The sequence below is a fragment of the Ambystoma mexicanum genome, chromosome 2q, assembly GCF_040938575.1.
Source record: "Ambystoma mexicanum isolate Mex_15411 chromosome 2q, UKY_AmexF1_1, whole genome shotgun sequence".
Taxonomy (NCBI): Eukaryota; Metazoa; Chordata; class Amphibia; order Caudata; family Ambystomatidae; genus Ambystoma; species Ambystoma mexicanum.
Window position 1 is genome coordinate 892373334 of NC_090924.1, and position 13565 is coordinate 892386898.

Here is a 13565-nt window from a genome sequence, read left to right on the forward strand (position 1 = left end):
TAGGCATTTTGTTAGAGGCAGGAGAGAGTATGTTTTTAATGTAATATGCTAAGATTCCATTTACGCCATCTCAAATCAGTTTTTCTTTTACAAACTTTTTCAAATGGCTTTTTAGTGATTTTGGGAAACGGTCCTAATATGGGATTGGAACATGAATGTATTGCACCTTCGAGTGAGACACTTTTTAAACAGCTCATGTTCATAATTTTCCATACCCCTTTTATTTATTTTTTAGACAACCCTATGTGATAAAATTTCCTGAGCAATGGCAAACAAGATTTATGTATGTTTGTTTTAATTTTGAAATATTCGGAGTTAGGACTGGTAGATCTCAACTAGGGATATCATTGTTGATTTTTCAGCGTTATGATAACCTGCTAGCAAGGTGACGTGGTACCGTTATCGCAGTATTGCGCAAGTATTTCAAATTCTCCTTAAGGTAGCAGAATTTTGCTAAAAATAGCTGTACAACACAATAGATTTTCAAACCCGAGGGAGTACCACACCACTCCTTCCTGACCACGGAAGCCGAATGGAAGTCGATGGCAGCTGGATGCATAGACCTATCTTCCAGTTCAACATTTGCTGATTACATACTTGCCCTTTATCAAGGACCCACATGTGTTCTTGAGGCCGCTCGAAATGTCGGCTTTGTGCCTCCCAAAGTGGGAGGCTTTTGGGGGTTGATAGTGCTGTGATTAACTACTTGCTGGGGAGATACCTTGATGCTCTCTCCCCAAATTAGTTATTGATAATTATCGAAACATGGGGACTGCACCAACCCTTGTCTGATTGCCAGTGAACTAGGATCTCACGTGTTGATTTAAATGTCTGGTTGTTACATCTGTTCAGTAACCAGTCCTACAACTTTCACAGGAATCAAATTTCCATTTATATGAACTTCACTTACTCTGTGATGAATTACTTAACAGGATGATTATGCCCGAAATGCCTATTGAAAGTATGTCTTAAATGTTCTGAACATCAATAACCTAATGTATTATTCTGAAATTTTAGTGACTCTGTGCTGGAACTTAGTGTAATGCCAAAAGATGAAGACATCCTTCAATTGGTAGGTTGTATACGTTTTAAAACTGTATTGGTGTTTTTTGCTTTAATGAACAGATAAAAAAGCAATGCTTATTTTTGTGTAGTCTATTGTCACTAGTATCCTTTTTGAAAGATGCTATATGCGGATAACTGGTCACTCGCATAATGGTGCCCCATTCTCAACACGTTTTGTCAAACTGTTGATAGATGTGAAAAAACCCAGTGCCTAATTTAAATGTTTTTGACTTGTTATTTGTGTCAGCTTCATATGCCTTGTCGGGCTATACATATTTACTTTCCTATTTGATATTGATCCCTTGTACCAGTTACATTAATCTTAATGTGTGTTCAGTTTTAAGTTTTGCCATTTTCCTTTACAGTTGTGTGGAGTATAAGGTGTGCTAGCATAACCATGAAAATCTGTTTGGATGTGAATATGGATCCTGGTGAAAGTAGTCGGTATCAAAGGATAGTTGTGGAAGTAGAACTTGGGGAACCCCCAGTAGTGAAACCAGTCTCAAAGGGAACATAGGACAGGGAATAATCCAGCCCGGAGTTGTGCGGTTGCCCAGAAATATTGTAGCAGAACAGAGTATAGATCAAGATGTGAACAGAGACGCAGGCTAATTTAGCTTTGTAAGATAGGGTCAGCCTCACGGATCTGGGAGCTAATTTTCTCCTGCATACAGCATACAGGCTAGAAAAGCCTTGCTGTCTTGATATCCACATAAGGATCTACATTTGACCCCAGGCCAACTATTGCCTTACAGACATGCCCATATGAAATTAGCCATAGTGTTTGACATATCTGTTACATTCACCCTATCTAAGGGATCAATTTTTTGATCACGAGGTTTAGATTTGATATTTTGCCCTTAAATACTTTGCCACATAAGAGGCACAGCCATGGATTCTAGTGGGAAGAGATGTTTGTCCATTTTGCTTAACTCTACAGAAAACTTGTTTGCATTTAGTTTTTTCGTTTCTTTGCATCCTGCCCCTCTGACCCACCCTTTTAACCGATTGGCCTCCCATCTTGGATTTTTCCTCTGTGTATGCATGTCAGAGTGCACTTGTGGAGCCGTGAGTGAGGACCACGATTCATTCACAGGCTCCACACAAACACAGCCTTGTTAACAGTCTAGGTCAAAGCTCTTGGCTTTATTTGCTCCTGTGTCTGAGGGTCCACATGTGAGTGACCTGTCCTTCTCTTGACAGGTGTGATGAAGGATTTAAACAAATGACAACAGGAGTAAATCCACTCTGTGGTCTCCTGCCCCAAGTCCCTGGCATCGTGGGGTGGAGAATAAGGGAATGTTCCCTTACCACTCTGGTCCCACATCCTGTAGCAGGTGGCAGGCCCAGTTCCAAGGGTCACTCCCACAAATCCCCTGAGGGCAAGGAAGGGACTTAATCATAGTTGGCTAACTGCTAGATGACCAAAAGTTATGATGCTGCCTAAGCCCCTGCACACACAGTTCAGCTTCTCCTTTATCTGTACACCGTATTTAAAAAAAATATATATATATTTTTATTAGTTTTACATGTTTTCATATCAACATAAATCACTCCCCCCATCCCCGTTCCTCCAACGCCCTCTTTCCCTCCCCCCACGGAGGGTGGCTTCGGGTCCATAGTATGTTGCTGTGTGTAAGATCACAAAATGTCCAAGATTCTGATATTGTGCGGGCACCATTGGAGCATATACTCACTCTGTAGGTAGGATAGGATATTGCCCCAGTCTGATTTGAAGATTTCCAGGAATCCCTGAATTTTGCATGTCATACATTCCATAGAGACGAATTTCCACACTTTTTGTAGCCAGTCGAATTTCGTGGGTGGATTCTTTTGTTTCCAGTAATGGCCCATTGTCAGCCATGCTACTATGATCAGCTTCATCACTCCTCTGTGTTTTTGTGTATGCTCTTTGGTTCGGGTCTCTCATGCCCGCCAACCATACCATGTCTTCCAGTCCCTTGGCTCCTTGTACCATGTTCCCCACTTGCTCTTTTATCTCCCCCTAAAAGTTTGATATGGACAGACCACGCCACCATATGTGCTTCCAGTCTCCCGTTGCTGAGCATCCTAGCCGGCAGTTGTCCCTAGTGGCGGGGTTCATTGCATGAGGTCTCTTTGGGGTGAAGTGCCATTGCAGGAGGACTTTTTGACACATTTCTCTGAGCTTTATGGAGTGCGGCAGCTTGGATATTTTATTCCATAATTCTTACCACAGGTCCCATGTTATTGGTTCTCCCAGCGTATTCTCCCACTTCATGCATTTCCATTGGATTTCTTCTCCTTGTTCGTTTAGAAGTTTGTATAGGTTTGAGATCAGCTTGTGGGAGCCTGTGTCTGTTGTCATGTATATTTCAAACGGGGTCAACTGTCTTGTGGTGGCCTCTTTATTGGAGCCAGTGCCTTAGCTGTGTATATTGGTATTCTTCTGTGGAATTTTCCCCCACCTCCTTTTTGCAGTCCTGGAATGTCATGATGGCCTGCCCCTTTATACATGTCACATACTTCAGTGCACCCAGACTGTATCCAACTGTTGTATGCTTTCTGTTCCATTCCTGGTTGGAAATCCGGGTTCCCTAACAAAGGGGTGAAGGGTGACTGGTATGTCAAAAGAGTTCCTCTTTTGATTGCTGTCGCATGCTTCTATTCCCTTTTCCACTCCCATCACCTCACTGACTTTGGTGTTCGGGTGTCTGTAGCGTTTGTGCAGCCATAATAGGTTTGACGGAGGTGGGGAGGCCACTACTTTTGTCCTTTTGTGCCCAAATATGTTGGTGGGGCTGTTCAACCCATTCTTTTCAGTTGTGCTCCTTAATACCTACGAAAGGGGGGGAGAGTGAGTCCTCCTTCATTCTTTTGCACTGTTAATGTTGCCATCGCTACTCTTGGTGTTTTGTGTTGCCATATGAAGGCGGACACCATTTTGTTGAGTGCCCTGAAGAATGTCCTCTGTATTTTCATCGGGAGCGTTTGAAAATAAAGTATGTACGGTAGGACCAACATTTTGATGAGTCAGCCTACCCCACCATGAAATGTTGAGGGTGTTCCATTTTGGTAGGTCTGCCTTCAGCTTGTCTAGAAGATTTGGATAGTTGGTGTTGTATAGCTGCTTTACTGAGGGTGTTGGTCTGATCCCTAGGTATGTGATGTTGTCAATAGCCTTGTTCAGGTGGGTAGAGTGGGCCAGGTTGTCCACCATTGCTGGGTTCGCCGTCAGACTTAGGATTTCTGATTTGTGCCTGTTGATTATTAGGCCGGAGATGGACCCGACTTGCTCTATTTCCCTTGGGAGAGCTGGGAGGTAATGTTCCAGGCTCAACGGGCCAGGAGCATGTCATCCACAAAGGCCATTGTTTTGTGTTCCTAAACTACTGCCACCTGCTTTTTTCAATTTGAACCTGGGGACTCTTAGACATCTGGAGTTGGCCGTGTGGGTCGTGAAGAGCTGAACTTTGTGAATTTTTCAGTTAGGTAATGGGGGGCTGAATTATTGACATTTGTAGGTCAGGGAGGCTGTTTTGAGTTGTAGTCTATCGTTGATGGATAGCCAATTGTCATGTCTAAACACAGAGATGCGTTGTCTCCTGGAGATGTCCAGGACTGTTCAAAGTGTGTTGTTTTGGAGGCTCTGGAGTTTATTAACTATATACTTGCTGGCACCACGGTACAGTGCTTTACAGTAGTCGACTTTTTGACAAAAGTAAGAACTATAGCCAACGTAATGCAACTTTCTGTGGTGAGAAGGGGTTTACAGGGGTGGCTCAACTTACAATTGTAAGCTGTCGCCAACGCTGAGGCACTAATTTGTTTAGGTAAACTCAGAGAGGAGTCTAAATAGAAACCCCAGGTTTTTACCTCTCGAGCTACCTTGATGTCATTGCCATCAATGATAAAAGAGAGGCATTTATTGCTCAGTTTCTTCTGATTGGAGGGGGTGGCTAAGAGTAGCAGCTCAGTCTGCTCATCATTCAGGCACAGACCATGTGTTGCCATCCAGGCCTGAATGATGAGATAGATTTTGTTGACCAAGGCTAGATCCTTCTCATAGTCTCCTGTCAGAGGTATAAGGATCTGGGTATCACCTGCATAGTTAGTGTAGGTGACATCCAGATGGTCCAAGTCATCAAACAATGGTTTGGTGAACACATTATATATAGTAGAAAAAAGAGGGGTTGAGGCGCGCACTCTAGTTCCCAGCTTTGTGTACCTTCTGCAGTTCAGTTGCTCTTCTCGAAGCGCTTTCTTGCCTCTTGCAATCTTCAGGGAGGCAGGTGTTGCTGAGGCGAAGAGCAACTGAACTGCAGAAGGTGCACAAAGCTGGGAACTAGAGTGCGCTCCTCACCCCCTCCTTTTTTCTACATATTGATTCGGGAGTCCCGGGCTTCAGAGGCGCAGCACCGGGGTGACCCATGCCCTACTTAGGAGAGCCATAATGCTGGTTTACCGCCCCCAACCGTGGGATTTATATTGTGCAATTGGAGGGGAGTTGGTTCCTGGCTACCAGCATTGACTACAGTTACCAGAATTCCCTGAGGCCAAAATTGGCACTAATCAGCAACACCTGAACAAGACTGCCTCCCTGAAGATTGCAAGAGGCATGAAAGCGCTTGGAGGAGAAGAGCAACTGAACTGCAGAAGGTACACAAAGCTGGGAACTAGAGTGCGCGCCTCGCCCCCTCTTTTTTTTCTACATTATACATAGTCGGCGAAACACATGATCCTTGCGGGACTCCACAAGTTACGGGATTGGATCAGCGGCGGAGGATGAAAACTCATCCATCTGTTTAAGAAAGATTGGATCCAAGCCGTTGCTTCAGCTGAGTAATGGGGCACTGATGAAAGATGTTTGCAAAGCCGTTAACTGACCAGCCAGAATCTGTCAATCTGTAAACTCTCACCACTCCATCTTCATATGGTAATTCTAGAACATTGAGGGAGATTCTTTTTTTTTTTAGACACACTTTATTAAGTTTACAAAAAACAATAACTGCACATAAAGCAAACAATGTCTCACAGTAAAACGTCATAACTTAGTTTGCTAAACAATTTAAGCATCACATGTCATCTAATCCATCAAAATAGCTTTATCCCGTGAAACATAATATTCAAACTGACAGGTATACACAAAACACAAGAGACAACACAAATGGGAAGAACTAAAAAATAAACCCCTTCACCTCCACCTTATCCCCCTTCCCCCTAGATTACATATCCACCGGAACAGCTCTACTTTTGCATCAATCATAAAGAGCCAAAAAAGGTCCCCATAACCTCATGTATTCCTCCTTTTTATCCTTACTCTCCAATGAAACCTGATCATATTGTGACCAAACATGCAACTCAGTTAACCACTCATCAACATTAGGCTTTATCCTCTTTTTCCAAATTCTGAGAATTCTTAATTGCTACCATCATGGCTCTATCTATCCAATAAGTATGTTTTCTAGCACGCAGACATCTATCTTTATGTGATAATAAAATTATGTTTGCTGCGGATCTCTGTAAGGTTATTCCATAAATCAAATCAGTCCTGTCAATGACATCCTTCCAAAACAATTGTATCCTCGGGCACTCCCACAGCAAATGTAAAAGAGTGCTTCTACCAATACCACAACACCAGCATAAATCATTAGATTGACGCCCTAATTTAAACATCTTAACTGGTGTCCAATAGAGCCATCCAATGACTTTCTGTCGAATCAGACGTAAACCCATGTCTGCTCCCAAGTTCAAATTCACCTTCAGAATATCGCCCCAATCTACATCATTAATGACCCTACCAAAATCATGTGACCAATATTCCTTCAATCTAGTCCATGCTGATTGAAAATTCTCGTCAATAGGCACAAATTGTATTTAAGTCCATACACAATATTCCTGACCTTCCAATAATTTGCTAATTTCTGGTCCCCCCCCCCTACAGAACTACCAGCCATACCTATCCTGAAATTAATCATGGAAGCTAAAGGCAAGTATCTATTCAATTCTCTCTGATTTAAACCATATCTACACTGCAGTTCCTCAATTCACAACAATTGGTTTCCATCTATCACGTCTCCTAGCTACAGAATTCCCTTATTAATCCAACTCAGAGATTTATTATTTACTTGAAAAACTTGATTATACCATAGAGAAGCATCTGGGCTGAAGCCATAGCTCTGTCCATTGTCTCTAAACCACGACCATGCCACCACTGTGATCAGTTTCAATCGTTTATTTGGCAGCTTAGCCATACTATAAATATTCTCTAGATTATATGGTGCACATATACCCCTTTCCATACTCGGGCAAATCGGTTCCTTTTCATGTTTTTCCCTAAAATAATATGCACTCTTTTTAAGTAAAAATGCTTTATAATACGTCATTAAGTCTGGATATCCAAATCCCCCCTTTTTCCACATTTTGCATCAATACATATTTTGGAACACAAGGTTTTTTCCCAGGGCCCCATAAAAAGGATTGAAATATTTTATCAACCCTTATCAATTGTTTTTTAAATAACAATAAAGGGACGGATTGAATAACATCTAAGAGCTTGGGCAAGAGAACCATTTTGATCGCATTAATTTTTGCCCACAAAGTTAATGTCAACCTCTCCCATCTCTTTATTAGTAACGACATTTCGAGTGGATTGTGTCCTCCAACGTATTCCTCATCTTAGATGTATTCCATCCAGCTTTGCTGCTCTTCAGAAAAAAAAAATTTCAGCAGAGGGCGCCGTGCATCGATGTCGTCGAGTCGATGGTCCCTTGAAGGCCTCCGTCGAGGGTGACGTCATCGGGTGTATAAGTAGCACGCACAGTACCCGTTGGCCTTAGTTCTGTTTTTCCGCAGTATACGTTGCTTCGGAGATTCGGCGCGCCTAGAGTTCTGTGAAGAATAGTAAATAAACTAATATGTCCTCGTCATTGACGCCGACCACGACCCCGAGATCGGGTTTCAAAAAGTGCAAGTCGTGCGGTTCAAAAATGTTGATCACAGACCCGCACCAAGAGTGTTTGTGGTGCCTCAGAGAAGGCCACTTCATGGAGGCCTGTAGGAAGTGACAGGCGATGACGGGGAAGGCCTTGCGAGAAAGGAGAGGAAAACTACAGGTAGGTCGCAAACCCGACCGTAAAGCCTCTAGCGTCGAGTCGAGGTCCCGTGAGGAGAAATCTCCTTGACGCTAAAGGCATCGGCCCAGGTCCCGAAGCGATTACCATCGCTGTTCGTCTTTGGCGAAAAAGTCGAAGAAACGATGCCACAGGTCTCCCTCCACCTCGTCCTCAGACGAGTCCCCAAAAACGGATGAAATGCCCCACGAAACATTTGTCTTATGAAGAGTGGGAGGCATTCAGGGTCATAATCATCGAGGTGTTTGAGAAAGTGAAGCCTCTGTCCGTGTCTTCTGCGGAAGCCGGCCGGGAGCGTCATTGTTCCGACACTCGTGCACCCTCGAGCCCGGGTGATCGAAAAAGGAAGGATAGAGAACCTTCCAGGAAGCCGAGTGAAAAGGACCGCTCGAGTAGAGTCGACCGTTCGAGGTCACCGACTCAGTCCGAGACCCAACGCACCGCGAAGGGCAAATCTTCAAAGAGCGCCTCGAAGCAAACTCCGTCGACGACCACTATTTCATCAACGCCATAGACGCCCTTATCTACGTTGACTCCTGAAGCCCTCAGCACCAAAGGCTCCAGCCAAGCCAGGCCAGCCAGAAAAAGGGAAAGCTTGGGTTTCAAGACCTGTAATACCCTCAGAGCCCTGTAATACACCTCTCCCTCCTCCTCTCCCATAGGTTTACAAGCCTCTCCCTAGGAAGGATTTTTCCAAGTCCCTGAGCTCCATTTTTGAGGAACAGGAAAGATCTGATGGGCAGAATGTACCTTTTGGGCTAGAATATGGCACCCCAAATGTCCCAGAATGCCTGATTTCAGAAGAAAGCAGAATGAGGGACTTGGTGGAATCATTACACAATGCAAGTGGCATTGACACATCTCCTGAAAATGACTTTGGCAGACCAGAACCAGGAGAGCATGCCAGTTCATCATACCGTCAGTTAATGACAAAGGAAGTAGATTAGCCCAATTAATTCAGGATGATTTGACCGATATATTGGAACATGGTCCCACCGAAGACCCAGTACTACCCTTCCATGTAGCCCTGCAAAATAGGGTGGCCAAGAATTTGGAATCTCCGGATTTTATTCCTCCAGTAAATAAATCCCTCACCTCAAAATACCACCCTGCCAGTAGCGACCCCGGCTATCTGTCCAAACGGCCCACTCCCGAGAGTCTGGTCATACAGGCAGCCACAGCTTCTAACAAACTTGCGTACCCTTCTATCCCTCCAGACAGGGACGATAAGCGTGTGGATGGCTGGGCACGGAAGGTATTTTCAGCTGGGAGTATGGCTTTAAAATCTGCCAACTCCACACGTGCCTTGGCAAAGTTTTCGTACACACTGTGGGAGTGCATTGCAATAGCAGCGGAGCACATACCAGAAGGAGACGAAAAGGGAAGGGTTCCTAGCCATCGTTGGAGATGGAAAGGAAGCCATGCAGGAATCCCTTCAATCTGGATTGGACACTGCGGATAGTGTAAGCAGGTCTATGGGCACTAGCACGGCAATGCGCAGATTTGCTGGTTACTGAAGTCTGGTTTCGTACCGGACGTACAGGACCGCTTTCTGAACATGCCTTTTGACGGGTCTCACCTTTTTGGCAGCAAGGCTGACGAGAGCCTTGAGAGGTTGCAGACCTCAAAAGCAGCTGCCAAATCTTTAGGGGCTGCTATTAGGCAACCTCAGCCTTTTCGTGCGCCAGGACAATCGTGGAGGGGACGATCCTATCGTTACTACTCCTCATATGGAAAGGCGAGAGGAAGGGCCAGAGAGAGGCCACTCGCGGTGGACTAGCAAAACGTGCATAGCCAGCTGCAGCCTCTTTGCCATCAGCGGCTGCAACAACTGCCACAAAACCACTTTGAGGACTTGCATCACAAAACACCTGTAGGAGGCAGGCTGTCACAGCATCTGCAAGAATGGCGAGCCATTACTTTAGATGTTTGGGCTCTAGAAATAATAGCCCAAGGTTACTGTCTTCCTGTTCTAACGCAACCTCAAAGCAATCCACCAGGGAGACCCCCTTTGAAGTTTTCAGACCCGCTCCTACAGCAGGAAGTTCTAACCCTGCTGGAGAAAGGTGCTATAGATCCAGTACCTGCATTGGAGAGGAACAAGGGATGGTACTCCCTGTATTTTTTGATACCCCAAAAAGGACAGAGGACTGAGTCCCATCTTGGACTTAAGAAACTTGAACAAGTTCCTCAGGAAGGACAAGTTCAAGATGGTTACCCTTTCTCATATCCTTCAGGCCCTTCAACTTCAGGACTGGTTGGTGTCACTGGACCTCCAGGATGCTCATTTTCATGTGCCGATTCATCTCAAGCACAGAAAATACCTGAGGTTCGTAGTTGGTGACTCACACTTTGTTTCGAGTCCTGCCATTCGGATTGACCTCCGCCCGAGGGTCTTCGCCAAGTTAATGGTAGTGGTGGCAGCGCACCTCAAGAGAGGGGGGATTCACGTCTACCCCTACCTGGACAATTGGTTGATCAGGGCATGTTCTGCCGAACAAGCACTGGATCATCTGAAAGTCACCTGCCACTTCCTCCACAGACTGGGCTTCTCCCTAAATTTCAAGAAGTCACAAATGACACCTTCCCAACAGCTTCAGTACATAGGAGCTGTATTAGACACATCCTTGGGAAAGAGCTCACCTCCCAAGTCGGGGGCTCAAGACATCCTTCAGATGGTTTTCAAATTCCAAAATGCCCAAAATCTCCAAGCTTACGACTTAAGGTTGCTCGGCCTCATGGCATCATGCATCTTCCTGGTGCCAGAGGCACATTTGAGGATGAGATCCTTTCAATGGGCTCTAAAGACTCAGTGGTCCCAGTTCTCCGGTCAATTCACGGATCTTCTCCAGATTCCGAACAAGGTTCGACAAGATCTTGTATGGTGGACTTGTACAGAGAACATCCTAAAAGGAGAACCTTTTTGGCAACCATGGCCGGAGATCACAGTAGTGACGGACGCCTCACTCATGGGGTGGGGAGCTCATGCCAACGATCTGACAATCTACACATCAACGATCAGTCCAAACTACACATCAACCTTTTAGAGCCGAGAGCAATCAGACTAGCGCTGAAAGCTTTCCTGCCATCTGTCAGGGGAAAGAAATGTCCTGATAATGACGGACAACACAGTGGCCATGCATTATCTAAACAAAAGAGGTGGTGTAGGGTCACTACCTCTGTGCATAAAGGCAATGCAGCTCTGGTATTGGGCAATTCAGGAGGGAATCTCTTTAACGGCAGTTCATCTAGCCGGGGAGGATAATATGATGGCAGATGCTCTGAGCAGGCAGAGCACGGTGTCCCACGAATGGGAACTGGCTCAGGAAGTCATTCAAGAGATCTTTGCCCTTTGGGGAACCCCTCAAGTAGACCTATTTGCGACCGAAATCAACCGGAAGTGCGGAAGGTATTGCTCAAGGGAATTTAGCAGCCCTGGGAGACGCGTTTGTGGTGGAGTGGAATTTCCCACTATTGTACGCGTCCTCCCCCCCCCCCCCCCCCCCCGATTCCCGTCATTCCAGTACGTCTTCCTCAGAAAGAGGACCATCTCTCACAAATGGAGGGTCAGGTTCTCTGTCCAGAGGTCAAAACTCTCACCCTTCATGCCTGGTATCTGAAAGGCTGAGATGCAAGGATTGGGACCTTCCAGATGATGTCATGGAGGTGTTGCTTTCGGCAAGAAGGCCAGCAACAAAATATACCTTTGCCGTTGGAGGACGTTTTGCAACTGGTGCAGAGAAAAGAATGTCGGATCCTTTTCTATGTTCTATCCCGGAAGTACTGACCTTCCTCCTGTCCCTAGCACATAGAGGTCTAAATGTTGGTACCATTAAAGGTTATCTTGCAGCGCTTTCCATCTTCAAGCGCTCGTCGGAAGAATGTTCCTATTTCAAAATTCCTTTAGTAGTGCAATTCTTAAAGGGACTCACTAATGTGTTTCCTCCTTACCCATTCCAAGTGCCAATTTGGGATCTCAATCTGGTTCTAAAATTCTTAGTGTGCTCCTTTTGAGCCTATGAAAACTTGTCCATTAAGATAACTGACATGGAAAACTGCTTTCCTAGTTGCTTTAACATTTGCAAGCGAATTGCAGGCACTGTCTTCTGGGCCACCCTATACTGTGTTCTATAAGGACAGATTGTGTTGAGGGTTAAACCCTCATTTTTACCTAAAGTAGTATCTGATTTTCATTTAAGTCAGAAAATTGTTTTACCCGCATTCTATCCTCCACCCCATCCTACTAAGGAGGAGGAAAGATTACACAGGTTGGATCCAAAAAGACTTTAAGCTTTTACATCTCTAGGCTTTTCAAGCTTAGAGTGGACAACCAACTGTTTATCGGTTACACTGGAAGGAAACTGGGTCAATCGGTGACAAAACAGACAATATCACGGTGGATTGTGCTTTGCATTTCAGAATGCTACAGATTAGCACAAAAAGACCCACCAGAAGGGTTAAGGGCTCATTCCACCAGAGGCATCGCCTCTTCGACAGCCCTTCAAAGAGTTGTTCCAATAAGGTCCATTTGTGAAGCAGCAACTTAGTCTTCACTGCACACCTTTTCAAAATTCTATAGTCTGAATGCTTCCCAGTCTAAGGAGCTGAGTTGTGGTAAAGCAGTACTATATTCAGCCATCTAAGGACATTGACAAATCTAACCCCTCCTCCAGAGAAATTATCCATACTGCTTTGGGAGTCTATCTAAGATGAGGAATACGTTGGAGGACACAATCCACTCGAACAAGTTACTTACCAACTGGTAATGGTCTTTCGATTGGATGTTCTTCCAACGTATTCCTCATCGCCCTCCCAGCCTACCCCTCTGTCGATTTTTCCGGGTTATTGCCAACTCAACTCTCACAAGGCTGATACCGGTCTGTCGGCACAATCTACACAGTACAAAATCAAAGATAAAAAGGGGATAAACAGAACTGAGGCCAACGGGTGCCGCGCGTGCTACTTATACAACTGATGACGTCACCCTCGACGGAGGCCTTCGAGGGACCATCGACTCGACGAAATCGACGCACTGGGCCCTCTGCCGAAATTCCTTTTTCCGAAGAGCAGCAAAGCTGGATGGAATATATCTAAGATGAGGAATACGTTGGAAGAACATCCAATCGAAAGAACGTTACCAGTTGGTAAGTAACTTGTTAGTTTGTGGTTACTTGGTCCAAATTATGTTGTAACAATTTACTCAAATCCCCAATAATATGTATAGCTAAATACGTGACCCCTCCTGGTGACCACTTACAATTCCATGAGTGCAAGATGTTACTATCACACATTCTAGACAATGGAAAAATCTTTTATCCCAATTTATTTTGTCCCGATAGTTCACCTACTTCCATAAACATCTTTGTCCCAACATGCCTCTGGATTCGG

At 44.9% G+C, this 13565-nt stretch overlaps 1 protein-coding gene across 4 annotated transcripts in view; it reads left to right on the plus strand.

Annotated features, from left to right (window-relative positions):
• Positions 1-13565, plus strand: part of ARHGAP21 (Rho GTPase activating protein 21) — a 1630902-nt gene that overhangs the window by 596188 nt on the left and 1021149 nt on the right. For all 4 annotated transcript variants that reach the window (XM_069648161.1, XM_069648162.1, XM_069648163.1 and 1 more), the window contains exon 6: positions 1018-1072. In XM_069648161.1, the coding sequence (XP_069504262.1) occupies positions 1018-1072 (55 nt within the window). The remainder of the gene's footprint in view (positions 1-1017; positions 1073-13565) is intronic.